This window comes from Euwallacea similis, chromosome 29 (genome assembly GCF_039881205.1).
Source record: "Euwallacea similis isolate ESF13 chromosome 29, ESF131.1, whole genome shotgun sequence".
Taxonomy (NCBI): Eukaryota; Metazoa; Arthropoda; class Insecta; order Coleoptera; family Curculionidae; genus Euwallacea; species Euwallacea similis.
The window spans coordinates 1,337,176-1,358,569 of NC_089637.1; the positions used below are offsets into that span (position 1 = coordinate 1,337,176).

The following is a 21,394-nucleotide window of genomic DNA, read 5'->3' on the forward strand; positions in this document are numbered from 1 at the left end:
ACTTGATAACATTCTTCAGATTTCAACTCCTGTTAGTAGTTATTGGTTTTTCAACGCATCCGTAAAACGGTTAAGGTTTAGTGGTGTGTTACTGGAAACCGTACAGTATAATGTCAAAAATTATTTGGAAATCGTTTCTTTTTACTGAAATGACGTTCTAAACCTTGTTGAGTAAGATCTTTCCAGCAATACTAGAAAATTTCCCGCCAAATAAAGGTCTCTAATCAGATTGTCTGGATAACAATCCATGAGAACCGATTGTATCTTTTCCATGGACAAAGAATACAGGCTTCACAACCTAAAAGTCATCCCCTACGTTTGGTGCCCCTATTCCATGACCTCCTTGGTCACCCGATCTGATACCCCTTGATTTTTATTTATGGGCCCGTATGAAGAACATAATAGATACCCATGAAATATGTGAGATCGAAGTTTTTTGTAACGGTATTGAAGCAGCTGCGACGAAAATTTAAAGATAGAGAGGTTCCTGTAAGTTTTGCCGATTCTTAGGTACATTGAGTGAGATTTGTGTTCAACTATAAATTAGATAGCCATCATTAACTTAAAAATAGATTGTTAGTTTTATAAATTATTTAAAAGACATATCGCTTATATTATGCAACTTTTATTATGGCGTTTTTGGTTCAAGTGGCTTCTTTTGAGGTGATTAAAAATAAGATCGTCCCTAAAAAATAAATCACAAGACTTCAACCATCCTACGTAAATTAAGTGCAAGATGTGAGGGTACGTATTTTAGATACCAACTGTACGTACAGAGGCTATAAAGTTTATTAGGTTCCCACCCCTACGACGGACCCTTATGGCGCGTTGAAAGCAAGGGCAGGAAATTTCTAATATACGACTCACATAGAGTTTCGTCATAAACGTTTTATCTAGAATTAATCCTAGATACAGATATTTTGTACCTGATGTATTTTTTATTCGAAAATTGTCAGAAAACCTACCATTCTCCTTCTGGTGAGTGTTGGATTTTTCGCTATATGTTGGAATGCTGTGTGCTTTCTGCTGCAGCTCAAAAGTTGCTCTTATGTGACCCATACACAGTTATAATATCTCTACAGTGTTGATAGCGTCAATTTATTCTGTAAGCCTTACAAAATCCACGGTAAGTTATTTACCATATCCAATGGTCGACAGTGCCGTTAAATCTCTCAACCATACTATGTAATTCCAGGTGTAAAAATGAAATTGCCTTACAGTGAAATTCAATTTATTAATCCGCTTTAGTCCAAATATCACTCCATTGAAACACCTATCAAATTTGAAACAATACTGTTCTATTAGCAAATTATTTTAGATTATGTTATAGACATATCTTCGTTATTGAACTAATCCATGCAATTCAGAGTCGCTCATTAGTACCATACCAAAAGTCAATATTTTCTTTGCCTTTTGAACCACGAGAATAATCGGAACCACAAGACCTAAAGTATTACCGTATGGTCGCCTGCAGAAAATTTAAATAGTTTTGTGTGAAGGATAAATCGAGAAGCTTTAGTTAGGTCACAAGGGTGCATCACTAAGCTCCTCTTCTATAATAAGGTCTTTTCTCTTCTGCATAAAGATTAATGGTATCACAACTGTGACAGAGAAATGAGCTAGGTACAGCTCTAATTAAATGCTGCTTGATTACTATGTCTATATTGGCATTAGTTGTTGAAACATACTAGATAGAAGTTTAGATATAGAGGACATAATCCGCCAATCAGAAAGAGATAATCTAGATTTTCCAAAAATATTACTTTGCTGGACTTCCTAGTTGTATTTTTAAAAGAAACGCAACAGCCAAATGTACAACCCGGAAGATTCTTGGCTTACAAATGCAGCCTACCATGTACTGTATCTAGTCAAAGGGCAAGTTAAAGAGACTCAAAATCATATCTTATTGTATCTGTCCGAAATATCCTCTTCGGGATGGAAAGCTTTCAGAACTTAGAGAAATTTTAGAAATAATTAAATATCTAGGAAGTGTTAAATGGTTTCGCATTCAGGTTAGCATCATTTCGATTGTTTGAATCATAAAAACATGAATGCATGAACATGCAACAACATAACATGAAGTTAAAGGTGTAAGATGACTAGTCCTAAGAAAGGTAAGTCCGATGTAACTCGAGTGATCTGGGAAATGCATTATGTGCCGTATAAACTCATAATTAAAATTAAATGTTATTGAGAGATTACTAACACAACTTGTCGTTGCAAGCCATTAGGTGTGTTTGATTTTAAAGGGTAAATATACACTGCAGAATAAGCGTCCTAAATTGGAGACAAATATGGAAATAAGCCTAACAGTGTTTAATTTTACAACAGGCTAATTTTGGAGCCACAGCAGTTAAATATTTAAGCTAGTTCGATTTCGGTCTGTTAATGAGAAAATTCCCCACATGTTTAACCCACAACTCAATAAGATTTGTTTGTTTAGTCTAATAGTTAATTCGATACAATTTTGAGATTTTTTTCTAAGAAATTCTGGATATCTCTATATTCTCATTAGAGCCTGAATCTGTACAAAACCTGCAGGTCGATGGGCATTAGCAAGAAAAGGCGGTCTCAAATTTATCCCTCCTTGTCCGGTGTCTTAAGATCCAATCAAGTGAACAGGAACATTCTCTGACATGACGAAACATTCAACAATTGTTTGCGAACTCTTAACCCGCATCTATCCGTATATTAAATAAGACCCTCCTCAAGGTAACACCTGAGCAAGACAGACCTATATTTTTCAAAGTATCAGCATCCGAAGTTCGAAATACCCTTGGGAACTTTGAAGGCGGTTGAAAAAGTTGATAAAATTGAAAGGGAAATGAGATCCGAAAAGAATTGTTAATTTGGGTATCTGGCGCTTCGTGTTTGAGCAAAGAATACTTGAGTAAATATTGTTATTGTGGTTAAACGACTTGAAGCTTCTTGTAAAGGTAGGAATAGTGATATTTTCAACTCTGTGGAACAAACATAAAATGACATTCTATACTAAGATGACTGAGGCCTTGAAGAAATCAGTAGTGTCAGCAGCAGTTGTTGGACTTGCAGGAAAGCATGCCATCAGCGGCATCTGCCATGTTCTTTTTTGCCGAATCTCGACCCAATCTTGGAGTTTAAGCAGCGGGACTTAGTTCAAAAGGCGGACCTGTAGCTAAGACTAATGAAAATGTACACAAATAGTATAGTAGTCATAAAAGGTCGAGGCAGATAGCGTTGGTAAGATATTTTCCTGCAGTCCCAACATTCTGTTTGTTCATATTTCCGATTTTTGGCTGGATTTAATTGACTAAAAACGAACCGAATTGACGAGATCCAATAGGATCAAAACCGGCCGGTTTTTGGGGTGCTCTAGTTAATCAAATGCAGAGCTAACATGAATTCTTTCTGCTATTATGCTAGCTTTGAATTCCAGTTCGCTATAATTGACCTGGATCTCAAAACAAATCAAATCATGCTTACCAATCCAAGTCAAAATCGAAACGTAAAGTTTGGTGCTGGTAATGACTTTCGCAACAGGGGGGATAAATTGGCTTACTTGGGATGTACTTTAAGCCGATTAAACGTCACATAGAGGAAGCCGAAAGCTCTTTAACGAAGTTAGAAAGGTGTAGCGCCATTTAAAGCTAAAATAGCACATTTACCTCTGAAATAGCTGGAAGTGTTACGTTTGGGCTTTGCTTATATGGGTTATTGATTGAAATTTCAAGATGGTAAACGGTTGAGTTGTGGGGGTATAGTGTAGTTCCCGTCTCCTTTATTAACCCATTAAATCTGGAATATAGCGTATATGCCAAAAGCAAAGCATCAAGAAGGTAGCGAGAATATGAGGAGAGTCTTAAACACGTGCATTCATGGATATAACAAGAGACATATGTGCATTTTGTAGTGATAGGGTGTATCTTTTAATGCATATTTTAATTTAAAAAAATTTTTAAATATAAAATTTTTTAATTATATCTTAATCTCCACAAATAAGAAAAGTATTTAAATATGGTATATTAGGGCTTATTGTTCAGTCTAGGTGGGGCAGGTAGGTAGACTTACTCCAAAGTTTTTAACAGATTCCCGCTGTCCGCGACCATCTTCTATAGCCGCCACAATTAATGCCGCAGCGACAAGATTTAGAGGCGTTTTAACGAAAGGGCAAAATTAAACCAGTCGCAGAATTTGCAATATACAGATAAAGATACGAAATAAAAAATGCTGATAACGCATTCCAGGAATTTTGGTACGAGGCCGCTTTTTTTGTCGAAGGCTCATCGAAACATGTAATTTTTGTTTAAATCGTTTTAGATTTCAAAGAGAACCTTTCCTAAGCTGGAAAAGTGCCCCTCGAATTTGTTTTTACAAGCTTTGAGGAATTTTACAAGTGATCCTAATTTTATGCTCGGGAGTGTAATTCCTTCAAATGTAAAAGATTTGTGAATCTTCGCGACATAGTTTTTTTTTAAATAAGTTATGCAATTTATATCACTAACAAAAAAATAAAATAATCACTAATTAATTAAACCATTAAGCCTGTGATGATACGAGGGCCGTTTGATAAGTCAGCGACTTTTTGAATTTCTCGCGTAATAACTTCAAATGCAACACTACTTCCGTCAACTGTCATTTGTTAATAGACTACTGTCAAGTTTTGAGCAAGCTACGTCATTTAGTTTCTGTTTAACAGCCATTGAAAGCAGATGACCTCATGAATTTCGACGAAAATGAAAAAAAGCGAATTTCGTGTGCTGATCAAGCATTATTTTTTACATAAAAAAACATCACCGAAACCAAAAAAAGACTTGATAAATACCATGGGAACTCTGCACCATCAATTTCAATGGTTAAAAAGTGGTTTACTGAGTTTCGTTGCGGTCGTACCAGCACAAGTGGCGCGAAACGTTCAGGTCGTCCAAAAGAGGTCCATAAATTGTCGATAAAATCCATGGAACGATATTGGACAATCGGAGAATGAAAGTGCATGACGTGGCTGAGGCTGTATGCATCTCAATTGAGCAGGTACATCACATTTTACATGAATATTTGGATATGAAAAAGCTATCCGAGCGATGGATGCCGAGATTGCTCCCACTCGACCATAAGCGCTCCCGTGTGACCATTTCAAAAGAGGGTTTAGCGACGTTAAACCGCAATTCGAACGAGTTTTTGCGCCGTTTCGTAACCGTTGACGAAATGTGAACCCATCACAACACACCAGAGACCAAGAAACAGTGGGTTTCTCCATGTGAACATGTACCAAAGAAGGCCAAGATAAGTCTGTCGGCTAACAAGATGATGGCCACAGTTTTTTGGGATGCATTTGATGTCATTCACATCGATTACCTTGAAAAGGGTAAAACGTTCACTGGTGAATATTATGTAGAGTTTTTGGACAGATTAGATATTAAATTGAAGCAAAAACGACAAAAAAGTGCTGTTTCATCAAGACAATGCACGGGTGCACACGTGTGTAGTCGCCATGGCAAAAATCCATAAATTAGGCTACGAACTGCCACCCCACCCAGCATATTCTCCAAATTTAGCCCTCTGCGACTATTTCTTGTTTCCAAACCTGAAAAAATGGCTGGGAGGTAAGACATTTGGGTCGAATGAAGAGATCATCACTGAAACAAACGTCTATTTGCAGGAACTTGATAAAACCTATTATCTGGAAGGGATAAAAAAATTGGAAAAACTCTGGACTAAATATATCGAGCTAAAAGGAGACTGTGTTGAGAAATAAAACGTTTTTTGGCTGAAAAAAATATCTTTCATTCAAAAAGTCACTAACTTATTAAACGGTCCTCGCACCAAGGCAGACTACCCACCTGATATATTTATAAATTAGAAATTGGTGTTTAGATTTACGATCATAGCTTCAGTAGAACAGTACATATTAGAGTAAAGTGCTCTAATATTGCAGTCCCGTGCTGTAGCAACTACTATTGCCATGCAAACTGGTAAACTTTCAAGACAATTAACAAATACCCTTGGTAGGATGTTTCTGGATATGGAACCGTTTAAACTAAGGATAATAGCCGTTTGTAAAACACACATTCACTGATCGTAACGATACAGCTCAACACAGCATAAATTACATTGTTTAATCTAAACCTTAATGAGAACAATTGCACAGACTATTTATTGTAAATTACATGTGTTGCAAATATGCACGTTTTCTTTTTTTAAGAAACGAGCGAAGTCGAAATAAATAAAATAAAAGTTAATCAAAAGTTTGTCTCAAGATACTTCCACAGACTGTTTAAAACTGAAGGACCCAATGAAGCATTTAGTTATGCCTTGTATACATTTTTTATTTTTTATTTTGAAGGGATTAGAGAATCTGCAACACACATGTGGGATTGGCTCAAAGGTCATCTCCATTGCTCACATGGTGTCAGGTGGGCTTCCGTCCAACATCACCGACCAACCAAACTTCGTCCCTCTTCCCTGATATCGCCATGAGGCATTTCTTCAAGGACTCCGTTTCAGTCTTTAATTCCGATTTCTTTCAATTTTGACTTTTGCCTTGACTTTACCTTTGCTTTTCAATTTTCTTTGTTGCTTGTTAGCAAATTTCGATATTTTCCTTTGCGATGTTTCGACCGCATTTGGTATTTGCTTCTTGTCTTTTGCTCCGGAATTGGTCTCAATCGAATATGCAATGCTCCAGAGAGTCGATTTTTCGGTTACTCTGGCTCTGCTTGCTAATCCTTTTCATATAGGTGCCGGCCACACCGTCGTCATCGTTTGGATAAAATAGCGGTCTATTTCGCTATGTTTTGCTTGCATCCACCGCTTAATGTCTGGGATAAACCACTTCGTATATCCACCTCGCATAAAGCTAAATAATTTTGAATATACTACAGACTATTTCATTTAAAGTGTCACAAGCTATTATCTCCGAAACAAAATTTTAAAAAAAAGTTTCAAAGAAACATTACTTGTTATGAAAAGGGACGTCCAACGCGCATAAGCAAATTTTTACTCAAGGTCATTTAAAGAACATTTCAAGGGCAACTTAATTTTATTCCAAAACACTCTTTTTGGTAAATTTACCAAGAGCTTAAAAAAATCAAGTATTTTTTGCTGGAAATTTGTTTTTCCTAAAACTTTTCGTTTTCCAGGTATCAATAAAAATTGAAGTGGGACATTTAAAATAATATATGACTTAAATTACGAAAAGAGTTTTATGGATGGAAAATAAAAATTTATAGATTCTTAACATTTATCCAAAATCATAGCAAAAATTATTTTTAAACATTTATCAGTCCAACAAATGCTCAAAATGTTGACCGCGCGGGTTTTTTTACTCGTCTCTACGTTATTACTTTCAAGAAATTTCTTGATTATCCCATAAAAAGTTCGACGAATAGATTTTTCTTCAGGAAATCTTTGCACATAAATCCGATAAACTTCAGCGCCGTTTTGACCACTTTGTCCACAAGCTAACAGCACTTAAAATTTGTTTTCTTCGGAAAACTTCTATATTTTTCACTTTTAAATTAACAACTTTAGTTTAAAAACAAATAATTAGCGTCGTCTTAAATATTCTTTTGAAATTTATAAATAAATTCTATACCCTTAAACGAAAACTTACAGTACACACACTTACAGAGTATATCCTAATGAAAACATAGCTTTATTGATCTACCGATAAATGTTCAAAGATAATTTTGGCTATGATTTTGTACTAATTTCTAGGATCCGTGAATTTTTATTTTTTATTGATAAAATTTTTTTCGTAACATAAGTCATACGTTATTTTAAGGGTGTTACTTCAATTTTTGTCGATATCTGGAAAACGAAAAGTTTTAGAAAAAATGTTTCCAGCAAAAAACACTTAATATTTTAATAGGTTTATAAATTTACCAAAAAACAAGAGTGTTCTATTTAATAAAACAAAGTTGACCTTAAAGTATCCTTTAAATAACCTTGAATAAAAATTTGCTTATGTGCGTTGGATGTCCCCTTTCATAGAAGGCAACGTTTGTTTGAAAGTTTTTTTAAAATTTTAAATTAGATTTCAGAGATAATCGCTTGTGACACTTTGAATAAAACACCCTGTATAGTAAATGCAACGTGAGGCATTAATCAATATGATAATGATCACCAATATAATAAAAATATCATCACAATCAATGCGAAAACTTAAACAATTATTTAAGGTTTAAATGAAACGAAATGGAATAGAAAAAACTCAAAAACATGGAGAGTGACGGCTCCTCCACATGGCCAAATAGTCAATAATCCCCCAAAAATATTTCAAAAATTAATATTCTTAAAATATGTTTTCTTAGTAATACTATGTAACTTATAGCACGGTATCAACTGCCCACGTTGACCTCTCGAACGACAAATGCTGTTGCATTGCAGCTAATTCCCGGAATTCCGGTCAAGAGCCGTCTTCTCGCATCTCCTACCACCGCATGCAGTTGACGTTTTACCGTGGCAATTTTGTTGTTTAAAGCTTGGTAATTCATAATTTTTGAACACGTTCCTAAACAAAAGGATGCGATGCAGAAAATTATGAACGAAAGCGAGAACAGCAAAGGGGAGAGGTGAAAGGTGAGAGATAATGATATTAAGCTCCTACGCTCTGGCTAAATCAACGAACTGGAGTGATGGAAAGTGAGTGAGAGAAAAGCAATGATCCAGCAAAATCCCGGAAAATATCATTAACGTACCTTAATTTAGTCTAATCAGAATATAAATCCCCTTTCGGGTCCTGACAATTTTCCAGTAAATTTCACAGTATAGATGTTGACATATTTGCGAAAAGGCTTCAGTATCAGTTTACTTACTATGAGGAAAGTTATTTAATATGGTGAAAACTTTTGTGTCTCTTTTTCGATGCGTCCTTCCTTTCTACGACATTCTTTCAAGGTTTACAACCTCAAGAGTTCACAATTTTTTATTTTCATTCAAGAAAAAGTAAAAATTTTAGCATGTTTTCCTTTCAGCCCAAAAGCCGAAAATGAAAAGTCATTATCGCGGTCACAAAATGGCTCTCTGGTTGAACTTGATACCTCAGCTGCACCAACCTGGTAACGATGATGTGAGCATGAGGCATCACCACTTTTTTGAGAGGGAGTCCCATTATTATGCAGGTAAGTATTTCTATTCTAGCAATTTCTTCTAATTTGAAATAAGTAAGTTTAAGAATTTGAATAACGAATAAATTCCATTATACAGGGTGTCCTAGAAGCCAACCATAGGGATCTCGGTATCAACGAAGATACGAGATCGGTTAAATTGGGACAAAATTGCGCAATGTAGAATTCAAGGATATGCCATTTTAAAATTTAGAAAATTCCGACATCTTTCAGAGATATTCGGAAAAAACTGAAATTTTTGGAAAAATGTTTTTATTTTTTTCTTAACTTATTTCCAAATGATTAACACTTCATTGTTGCAACTTTTCCTTTTCTGTAACGTTCCGACGTTTCGATTTTTGCACGATCATCATCAATTTTGCTGTTTTTTGTGGCCATCTTCGATTTTCACATTTATATGTGATGTTTGCGTCTCTATTACTTGTTTCTTATTTTGTCATTTCTAAGACATTCATTGTAAGATCAAGATTTTTGATATTTGCACCAAACTGCAAGACTGAGCCTTAATACGTGATATATCATCGTAATCAGAAACAATCTTATTCCAAAAATATGAAAATTCAAGATTGTGTCCAGAGCAAAAATTAAAGTCGGTGGTGTTCCCGAAAAATCTAAATGAATTTCAAATAGGACATCGCCATGTTTTAGAAGAGGAAAAGCAGCAATGATGAAGTGGCAATCATTTTGAAGTGCCTCGCCCCATAAGCCGAAGAAAAAAAACTTTTTGCATAAGTTTTAGTTTTTTTTAAATTCCTCAGGAAGCGATTGAAAGTTTTCAAATTTTGGAACGACATATTTTTGAACTACAAACTTCGCAACTTTGCACCAGTTTAACTGACCTCATATCTTTTATGGTTACCCAAAATCCTCATGGCTGAATTTCAGAAACGTAGACCATGTATACGCAAAAAGTGCTTTACCCTTTATAATTAGGTACTTTCTGGGATGATTTGGAAAAGGAGAAATGACTAAAAACAATAGATCTATGTCGTTTTCGAAATAATTTCGAGTGCTCATAATAGCAAAGAGAGGGCCCAAGAATTACATCTGGAAGCTCGTTACATGTGCTCATCAAGCATCTGGGACTTTAAAGTTCATATTATCTCAGTTTATAGTCTTTTATGGAGTGCAGAACAACAGTCAACTTCAAAAACAATTGTTATTAAATTAAAACATTAAACTCCAGTCATTTCATCTACGTCCATTCTTCCGTGTAACGTCAACAAATTTAATATCACAAAACAAGGAACGTTCCAGCCAAAAACGTTGCCAAATCAAATTGTTTTATAATTGGATTTTCCAGAAGTTTTCTAATTTTTGTAATAATTTATTGTGGGAATTTTTCAAGTCCTCAAACTCGTTTCAGCAAAGTTTTATACGCTCGGGGCCAATTTGTTAATTCTCCAACTTCAAACCGAAATAAAGAATTGGATTTGGATTTCAGTGGGTCCTTTGAGGCGAGAATTATATAAGCAGATTGAAATAAAAAATTAGTTGAAATTGTGTGTAATACGAAATTTTTCTGATACAACAAATCGAGCGTAGAATTAATTTCTTCTTTAATTAGTTGTTTGTGCAGACTAATTTCTGAATTTTTAGCCGTAAACAATCAGTATTAGTCCGACGTTTGTGGACCTAAAGCCGAAAGAGGGGAGGCATTAATAATCGTTTCATTATTTTCTCAACAGACTTGCAGGTGGAATAAGAGGTAATTAAATTTTCGTCAACAACACTCCACCAAAGACATTTTAATTAAACCTTCGGGTATTGTTTCGCTCGGCTGCGAATTTCTCGTTTAAATCGTTCGGCACAGTTTCAGCAAAATTTTCTTCGTATTTTTACAGTTAACTAACGGCTTCATTAATTGGCTTATTGAGGTAAAACCTTTGGTTCTGAAACTATTGCCGTGAGGAAAAACTAAGAAATCGGTACGTGGAGCTCATTAATCTCGAACGTCCTCAACTTTTCAGCAATAAGAAGCAGTTTCAGTTAATCACTAGCGACTCCTCAGACTATTCTCTCATGCAGAAAGATCGGAAATGGGAAGTTAACAAGCTCTTGTCAGTGCTTAATCTTAATTAATTCCCAATTAGCTTAAGTGCCCAATTCCTTAAGAAGAGGCTGATTGAAGCATTATTATAGTCTCAAGTCTCACGTGGCTAATAGAGTGTCGCCCCATCTAAGGCATCGATTTCACAAATAATAAATCTAAGAGTCTACTTATTTTCACCTTACAGGGGCAGTTCGACCAGAATCTTTCACAAGAATACCTCCTATTATGCGACCAGTGTCCATAGCAGATTTGTATGTGGTAGATGGGCAAAGATCAGCCGTAAGTACCGACTGCCTACCGCAGAGTACTACTGATGATCGCCTGTTAGAGGTTATTGGTGACCACGTAAAACTCTCAGGTAACTTTGGTCTTCTAAAGAGGAATCATAAGTATTTAATTGTACCATCATACTCGCAGAGGAGGAAATGGGGGAAGAGTCTCTGGATAATTTCGCAAAGAAACATTTGTACAGTTACACTGCCTTAAGCATCACAGTGGGGGTTGGATGCATGCTGTTGGTGTTGAATATGCTGGTGTTTGCCGGCATTTATTATCAGGTAAATATTTATTTGTTTGAACTTGTAAATATAAAACCAGAAAAAACAGGGCCACAAATCCTAATGTTATTAAAGCAAAACCAGCCCATAACCCAAATGGAAAAGAAATGAAAATTACTAAACCTTAACGGACTGGACTGCCATAAATATCTTTTGGGTATGCTTCCCAAGTACTGTAGATATTCTGTAGAAAAAATGAAAAAATTTCGTGTAAAGCCAAGAACCAATAAAAATATACATACAAAATTTTCATGAAATTGAAAATTACTGTGTCTTAAAACTATATAATGCGTTAATGAATTTATGTTTATCACACATTGACGGGTTTTCTATAATTTGAACAATATACATTTGAGGGAAACAAAAATAAAGACATAAAGAATACAATTTAAAAAAAACTTTTAAACCAGCAACAATTAAAAAAATCAGGGTTACAGATACTGAAAGGGTTCAAAACAGTCAAAACCGTCAAGGAATAGTCTGTAAGCTATAATTTTCAAGTTCATCATAATTTAAAATTACAAAAATTTGTACATGCTTTGAAGAACGAGATACGCGTCACAAAATCATTAATTTTAAATGAATCATACCAAAAATAAATAATTAAGTTTTTTAATTCTAAATAATTGTTTTAAAAGTTGAATTTTATGAAAAAAGTTGAGGTTTGCTATCTAAGATTTGTAAAAGCTATTAAAGCGCAGTACGCCGCTGATTATCATGGATATTAACAGGTAAGACTACTATGTGATAATCAGAGTCGTAACATGAAGGTAATACCAAATAAATTACTTTTTCTTCACATAAATGTCAACTTTATCTCACTAAATTTGAAAAATTTGTGGAAGTTCTAAGAAATCAAGTATCCCACTTGGTTTTCTGCCCTGTTCCAACGAGGCTATTGAAAGGAGATAAATTCGAATTTTTTAACCGACTTGAGAGTTGCACCTGAAGGAAATCCAGAGTGTGAGAAAGAAAGTTTTCTATCGCACTAAATTTCGAAAATGTGTTTAAACTCATAAAAACCAAATACGTCGCTGATTTTCGTAAGAATTGAGACACCAATGGCATATTAGATCTTAGCGTTGTACCTGAATGGTCTCTGTAATTTATATATAAAAAACATGGATTTGATGTGTTTTAAAAAAGGGGCGTACAGAGCACGTTTTTCAAGTAAGAACCAGCAACAACAAAAAAAATGAAATGGAAAATACGTGGATAAATGTGGAAAATTGCTGAATCTTAAAATGTTGTAATATGCTAATGATTTAATTCAGGTTAGGTGTTGTTGATGCTGTGAATGTTCTCTTTAATTTGAAAAATTATCCTATCGATGTAATAAATCCAAAAGCATATCGCACACAATTTTCAATTAAGAAAGTAAAAAAAAAATTATAACAGTAGCTGGTTCTAAAAACGTCACTATATGACAATTACTTTCGTTTATATATTATACAGTGTCAGGATTCTTGATAATTTAAAAAAAAATGTATTTGAATCCAATAAAAGCAGGGGTGTTCACAACACAATTTTCAATATTAAATGATGATATTAAACTGAGTTATTATATAAGTAATTATGTTTATATTCGACCTTTATTACGCACAACTGGCGAACTAGTCCAATACATGGGCAACAATGATTTTATGTCTAAATTCGTAAAAATATTTAAAGGTTTTATCTCTCATGTATAAGAAGCAAAAAGGTCGGATTTCAAAATTCACCACATCCTCCAGGTAGACCATCCTGTTAGGGCTAATTTATTAATGTTGTGTTAACTTTAACTACAGCTTAATTTCCATAGAAACGTTCAAACAAAGCCGAAACTTTGTTCCTGGTTTCCATGGAAAGCAGTTTGATGATAATAGTAACAGCACAGGAAACAAATTTGGCATTAACACAAATCAAACATACACATATCTGTAAACATTAATCGAGCTTCTTCTTCATTATTAATCAACGCGTAGCGCAATAGAGGTAGACGAAAACTGGACAACCCCTCTCAAAACCTCAACCTTCAACCTTCAAGAAGCAATTCAACCCTCTCCATAGAGGAATCAATTTCCATGTCTCATCGCCCCAGCACTCCTGGAAGCAGCACGAGACAATCGCCTGTAATTGGTCAGCAAGACCAGAGATTTGGAGACATCCCCTCATCCTACCATACTATTGTAAGATGTTTATTCCAAATTCAATCAATATAGTTATAAAGTAATGACAATGACAGCTGTTTTGATCAACAAAATAAGAAAAATTCAAAATATCCATTGTGTTAACTTCATCTACTTGCTTAGATCCAGCCATAGTCTTGTTAACTATGTCAAGAGGATAATTTCCGTTGAAATGAAATAGTTTTCCAACCGTTACTTTGATTCCAACATTTGTATGGAAACTATTTGGTGGCTGTAACTGTCAGTGCCTACTTTGATATATTGAGACTTACAATCATATGTCAATGTCAATTGTAAATTAGTTGTCAGTTTAAACTACGTTCACTCATCGCCAATTTCATGCAGCTTTGTAATATAAAATGGCGGTCATTGTTATTACCACTTTACATATTGAGTGATATTACTTTTATTAACCGCAACTTATAACAATTTGACAATTTTTCCAAAGATACCGATGAGTCAACCTGAGATACTAGGCAGCAACACACTTAAAGTTAAACCTCCACCCCCAGTGCGCACATGCAGCAACCGTGTTGGCACTATCAAGAAGCGCGTTCAAATTCAGGACAATCCTGTATAGCATTCAGATAAAGCGGAATGTCTACAACAAAAACTGGACATTCCGGTTTCAACCACTAAATCGAGCTTCATTCGTCCTAATGATGAAAACATCAATGACGAAACTATTCCACTGGATTTGGTCAGTGTTCAATTATAACACTTCGTTGGTGATCTTATAGTGGTGGTAGTGGACGAATCAGGGGTAAGTATAGAGCAAGTTTATTGGGTGTGTAATTTTTTTTTCCAATTCATAGAAAATCTCGACTCTGCATGGAATGTACATATATGTTTTTGCCCTTCTTACATGATGCACAGTGACAGTGACCCAGTTTAACAAACGCGGAAGGTTAGAAATTCACCAAAAATGTCAAATTTGATCGGGCGTCTGTTAAGTTTCTAACCTCACTCAGTCAATACAATACTCCAAACTTTAGCACCGAGTCGAGATTTTTCATAAGTTGAAACACATAATATACAATACAAATTGTTTGTATGTGTCCCGTAACGCTAAACTGAGAATTTTTGTCTGAAAAGGGGAAGCAGCAAGTGGAAAAACGTTCCATTAAGAATTTATTTTAGGTCGTGTATTGAAAGGGAAATTAAATTACCTTCAAAGTTTCTCAGTTAAGGGTTGTTGCCTAAGGGAATATTTGCAGTTTTGCTGGCATAAAAGGTGTGGCCCTCGAACGGAAGTTTATTGTGCTTTGCTTATATAAAAGATTGTGTTCTTGAAGCCTTTATCACGTTTTTTTGTGTGTTTTTTGCTTTTTCTTGACCTAAAAGCCCTTTCCATTTTCTCTTGCTTATATAGAAAACCCCCGTACAGGATGTCTCAAATTAGAGCTACATCGTTACTGGGAAATTGAAAACGGTAAAAGATATAGACTTAATAATATCCAGTCTTGCGGCAAAATCTTAAAAAACATCAGAAAAAACGAATTTACGGAAAACGAGTTTTATTTGTTCTAAATTTATTTAGAGAGGTATTTCCTAATAAAGGAGTTCCCTTCATTTTAGCCATTTGTTCTCTTCTACAATGTGCTCAGCATAAGAAGTGAATTGCACATATAAATTGGTTATAAGTAAAAAAATATGTAATCAAAATGACACCCAGAAACGTGGAATGCGATGTTAAAAATGTTGTTAGGAAAGCGAAATTATCAGTATGAAGAACCTACCTAAATACAGGGTGATTTATTAACAATGGAACAATCGAAGAGCTGGAGATACTACACGTCAAATGGTGAGGAATGGAGAAAATATGCCTTATCCGAAAGTTGATAGTTTTGGATATACAGAGTGTTGAAAGTTCAAATTTTTATTCATTTTTTGCCATTATCCTAAAAATATCTAGGTTAGATCCTTGAAAATTTGCAAAGTTGTGTTTTTTTAGGTGACGAATAAGATACGTTTTCCAATTTCTGCGTTGCTAATAAAGGGCACTGTTTACAGTCAATTTTACAGAATTCACAGTTAATAACTTTTTATTCTGTAGGGTTTTGTGTGTTTGATTACGGTTAGGTTAGGTTACTTTTACTACAGGATTTATTCATTATCCAACTATGTTTTGATTTATTTTACCCCACCCAGCAGCCCAATTCACTCCACGGTCCCGAAGGCTTGCAGACACTACAGATACTAATATGAAAAATAATGAAAAAAAAAGAAAAAAATCCGCAATTTTTTGCAAAGAATCACACATTACAATATCCAATAAGTTTTTTTTTTCAAAAAAGAAATGATTAATTTTTTTTGGGCTAATGTGATATGGATCCGTGATTCGTAATAGGTTTCAACCCTGATCTTGAAATGCAACTATTAACCGGGGGAGGTCCACTAGAATGAAGGTGAAGGCAGAATGTACCACTGGAAGCGGCTTACACCAACACAACGTCTCGTACCATATTTGAATGCTTAATAGAACTCGTTCTACTTGGACACATTTGGGAGATTTCGATGATCTCCTGGAACGTTCTCAAGGCACCGAAATGTCCACTTTCAATTAAAATCAAAGCAATGTAGCTTGTCGCAACGAAAAGTAAACTTCCTCGGACATGTCATATCTTAAAAAAAAATAGAAGCCGGCTCAACAAAAGTTGAATTGGTGGGATGGTGGACTGACCAAAGCTGACGTAAGAATCTTCAGTATATTGTATAATTATTGTCACCGATTTATGAATGGGTTCGGAAATATTCGGAATATAAATACAATTCAAATTGCAAAAATTCATTTAATGGTATAGTGCAGTAGTCCCGCCATAGCATGTTCCTAGTTTTATGTCCATATCCCAGATCGTTTTTTAAATATTTTAAAAATATAAAAAAAAGAAATTAAACACTCTGAATCTTGGAAAATAAGCGATTTCGGACCTAATTTCATTCGATCCAAATAGTTGTTCTTATGATCTCTACATCCCCTAAAAGTTTGTCAGTATGTTTATGAAACACCCTGTGTAGGTGCTCGCGTCCGTTTAAAAATAATCCACGCAAAAAAAAAACATGTAAACTGGTTATATCCACTTTACACGCTCCACTCGAAGCCCCAATTAAAGGACAAAGGCTGACGCCACCAAGAACCGGTTACGTCCAGTTTACTAGCCCCGACATAAATTCCAAACATTTCACTGTAAAATGCTTAAACGCCAGTTAAAGGAGATGTTTACTTAATAAAGAGATAGCCCTGAAGGTAGTGGTCAGTTGATCGAGACGAAAGCCGGATAGGGACGTCAATATACGTAACAGAGGATTGATCCGTCACATACCTATCCTCGTCTCGGGTTGCCACATCGTACGATGCAAAAAGAGACAAGATCATAATATTAGAGGGTTTCTCCCAGATATTTATTTTATTTTTATCCCACAACCAGAATAGAGTACATATGTATATCAAATTCAAGCGGTATTACAATCGGTTCTCTCCATTCTGTTGTGCATTTGGAAACGGTTAAGACCCTTCAGGTATATTTCTATAATAAAACAAAATCTGATAGTATTCTATAATTATTTATTCAATTAACAAAAATAATGTCTGAGAAAATCTTTGATAATGCAGTTTTGAAGGCGTTATTCGAGTTGCTATCTTGAATAGTAACCCCGGTCAAAAAAAAATGTAATTCGTCTTAATAATTTAATATTATTTTTTGAAAAGAGTTTTTTAAACCACTGAACGACGACAATAGTATTCCATGTGTCAAATTTTCTTAATTAAATTTTTCCATCCCAAAGTTCGAATGTGTTATGTATTTAAAATTCAGAAGTAGGTCATGAGCCAACCAAAAATAAGGAATCTGATGAAAGACCAATAAGTTTTCTTTCTCCTTTACAAGGCCGATTTGAACCTATTTTGATTTGGGATTTATAAGCTGTCAGGTAGGTAGCAGCTAGCTGCGTGCTATCTTGCTTTTTTGTATATTTTTGTTTATTTCCCCTTTTCAATTGCGAATATTACTAGATTTTATACGTAACTGCCATACCACGTTGGTCTACCGGTTCTCGTCCGATCACCGAAGTCAAGCGACGTCGGGCGTGGTTAGTACCTGGATGGGTGACCGCCTGGGAACACCACGTGCAGTTGTGTTCTTTTTTGTTTCTTTTTTTTAATGCACTTTTGTTCATTTCTCCTTTTCATTCCCGAATACCACAAAATTTAACACGCAACTGCCATACCACGTTGGTCTACCGGTTCATATTCGGCTCCTGTCCATCATTCGTTGGGTATAGTTAAAAATTTTTTAAATTCCAAAATCTAGTACCAAACGTCTGATAATAGAGTACGCCAGTTTGTGATCTTTTTCATGTAAAATTCACTTTAGTGTGAGTGCATTTATATCAGCGTATTATAGGAAACCCTCTAAATGGAACCCTTAGCCCTTCCATTCAATGCAATACATGAACAGTGAAACCTCAGACAATGCAAATTATGTTGTAAACATAGAAGTACATCACTCGGATGGGTTATATGAATCAATCCTACCAATTGCGACGAGCGATCCAATGATAGATGTGATTTCTGGACTAATGAGCTTAGCTAGTCACCAGCCAAAGAAAACGTTACTCCCTGTTGAAAGCCAACAAAACCTGCCTGAGGCCTGAGAACACCCATTCGTGAAAAATTAATTTTCAAGTCAGTTCTGTTATAAGGCGACATTATAATTGGTGTAGTAACCGACACCCATCTTTTATTTAAGTTCATCAGTTAAAGGAAAAATATTCATTAGAAGTTACTGCTGGGGGTTCTAGTAATTAAGTGAATATTAATATAATTTCCTACACATCTCAAAACGTATAAAGTGTAACCCCAAGTGAAAGTTGCGAGCATTCTATCGCTGTATCCACAACCCCTACTCTAACAATAAAGAGTAGCCTGGGTGAGAGATACGGTTTCCTATTGAGGGTTTCCAAGGCTCACTCGAAGCTCAAGCTATAGGTGGCCGAAAGACCGTCCAGTTTAGTTCTGGATGTGTTAGTGCGACATCCAGAGCAAAAGGAGAGACAACCCAGCTGTAAGTGATCAAAAGACCTTCCAGTTTAGTTCCGAACGTATTAGTGCTACATTCACGACAAAGAAAAACAATCTAAGTTAATCTTTAGTTTAAGTAAATTAAATATTTAATTATATTATATATACAGTATGTCTACAGATAGAGGGCCTAGGAGGACAAATGGACAAAAAATGTCATTTTTTGACAAAAAGTTATTCTTGATAAGCCTCTGCTTCTCGAAAAAATACGATTTACGAAGATAACTTTTTTATACAGAGTGCCCAAAAACTACGAACACATGAAATACTATCAAGAGTAAACTAGGTTTATTTCTTATTTTGGAACAAAATGATAAATAAAAAAACAGATTTCAAATCCTATCCAAAATTTACATACAAAATTCCGCTATTCTAAAATAGTTTACAAATAATTCAAAATAAAAGTTAGTAGATATTACTTCAACACACCTCCGCATTCGACGCACTTCTCAAATTTAATATTATAAAATTTGTTGTCATGCCTGAGGTGAATACGTGAAATGAGGTGAAAAAGGTGAAATTCGAAATTGCTTGAATTTTAAAAGAAAAATAAAACTTGGAATACTCAGTTAAAATTTTGTATGCAAACTTTGGATAAGATTTGAAATCTGTTTTTTATTTGCCATTTTGCTCCAAAATAAGAAGTAAAGGTAGTTTACCCTTTATAGTATTTCACGTGTTCGTAGTTTTTGGGTACCCTGTATAAAAAAGTTCAAAGCTATCTTCATAAATCGTATTTTTGGTCCATTTGTCCTCTCGAGCCCTCTATCTGTAAACATATTGTATATATGTCATATTATCCCAGAGGCTTACAGGCAGACGCTGTATCAGCAGCCTGGATCAAAGGGTGCCGCTTCGGCCATAAAACTGATAGCGGTGCGATAGAAGTACAAAAGACGATTAATTAGTTAGAAAACCTTTTCCGTGTGAGATCGGCAGATTTGCTCAAACTTTCAACCTGTTACCATCACCGCAATAAAGCTCAAAAATCCAAGAATTTGAGTCACTAATTCCCACCAACCAAAACCTACAACATCCATTATAGTAGAATATAACTTATACATATATATTTTAATTAATTATTTTATCCTATAAATTAACTGTCAAGGGACTTTTAGAAAATCTAGGTGGTACCGCTCGGTGATTACTTATAAAGATTTGTCTTTCTTAAATAAATTAGCTAAACTGCTTATACAATCTCTATTTGCTTTATTCATCAACAAAAATGGATAATGAGGAGTCGCTTAATATTGAGGCAGGTTTTTGCCGAAATATATGGAGGTGAAAGTGGTGAGCACCAAAGAGATGTGGATGAGCGGGTAGGTGCTGCTGTAAGCCAGAAACGGGAATGGATGAGAAGGCGTTAGCGTTCCTCATACGGTAACCCAACCATCTGCATTGGGACAACATCTTAAAAAAGACCATATAATTTACCATCGGACACCAGTTGTGCTGTGCTTTGATATTGCCTGAAAATTATATTGGAATTTCTTATAGTTGGTGGCTTACACTCCTCTTGGATGTAAGTTTGTAAGTTTTAATTTAACAACTCAACAAAATACAGGAAAACATTTCTAAACTGTAGTCTTTTAGAGTAAACAAAAGCCGTGTAATAATTTCTTTCAAGTTAAAGACACTATTTAATTTTATGCTCATGTGAAGTAAAAATAGGGATTTAATTGTCTTCTTTATTCGATCATTTCGAATAAAAATCTGTTTGGCATGTAGTGCTCAAAAAGTATTTTAATGAAGTTTATTAAAAAAGCGTTCTTTGAAAAAAAATTTAACAATGTTTGCCAATGAAAAGTATGCTAATATGGTTTTTATTTATGGCTTTGCTAATGGCAATATGGTTGAAGCTATAAGAGAACATAAAAGTTGTTTTTATGAACGGAACATTCCCAATAATCAAAAGCTAAGCTAGAGATTTCCTCGCCTATCAGTTTATGTTCGAAATCTATTGAAAATGAAATTTTTGGGGAAATATCAGAATTTTCAAAGATCCTACAAATAGCTCACAAAGCACATGTCGGATGGACAACGGTCTTTCCACGAAGATAAAGTTTCATTCGCAATTTATTTGCAACTCGCCGTTCCCATTACCAGCATCAGTTCTCAGTTAATGTTTCGTGAGGATTAATAGAAAACTGTTTATTTTAGCTCCTCTTCATTCAAAATATATTGAGGGCAGATAGATTTCTAAATTTTTTAGGATTAGAGCGTAGCCCTCGCCTCGAAAATGTTTCTTTATTAATAAGACGGCGAGCTTGCTTTCGATTGGATGGATATCCAGCTCATAAAACTGGGCTGGTCTCTACGTAGTTGCATGAAAATTATCCAGGAGGATTGATGAAACATTATCATCCCACGAGATAGGCACCGAGCAGCCCTAAGATCCGATTTCGGCCGTCGAGGTCCAACCTGGGGAATCC

General features: G+C 35.0%; 1 protein-coding gene and 1 non-coding gene across 2 annotated transcripts in view; both read left to right on the top strand.

Moving 5' to 3' along the window:
- LOC136417638 (neuroligin-1-like) overlaps positions 1-21,394 on the top strand; it is a 94,600-nt gene that overhangs the window by 71,024 nt on the left and 2,182 nt on the right. The window contains exons 10-14 of the mRNA XM_066403416.1: positions 8,952-9,098; positions 11,342-11,515; positions 11,575-11,714; positions 13,679-13,882; positions 14,331-14,645. Of these exons, the coding sequence (XP_066259513.1) occupies positions 8,952-9,098; positions 11,342-11,515; positions 11,575-11,714; positions 13,679-13,882; positions 14,331-14,462 (797 nt within the window). The 3' untranslated portion in view covers positions 14,463-14,645. The remainder of the gene's footprint in view (positions 1-8,951; positions 9,099-11,341; positions 11,516-11,574; positions 11,715-13,678; positions 13,883-14,330; positions 14,646-21,394) is intronic.
- Positions 17,903-18,020, top strand: LOC136417722 (5S ribosomal RNA). Its single transcript, XR_010752846.1, has one exon. It is a non-coding gene; the product is annotated as a 5S ribosomal RNA (ribosomal RNA).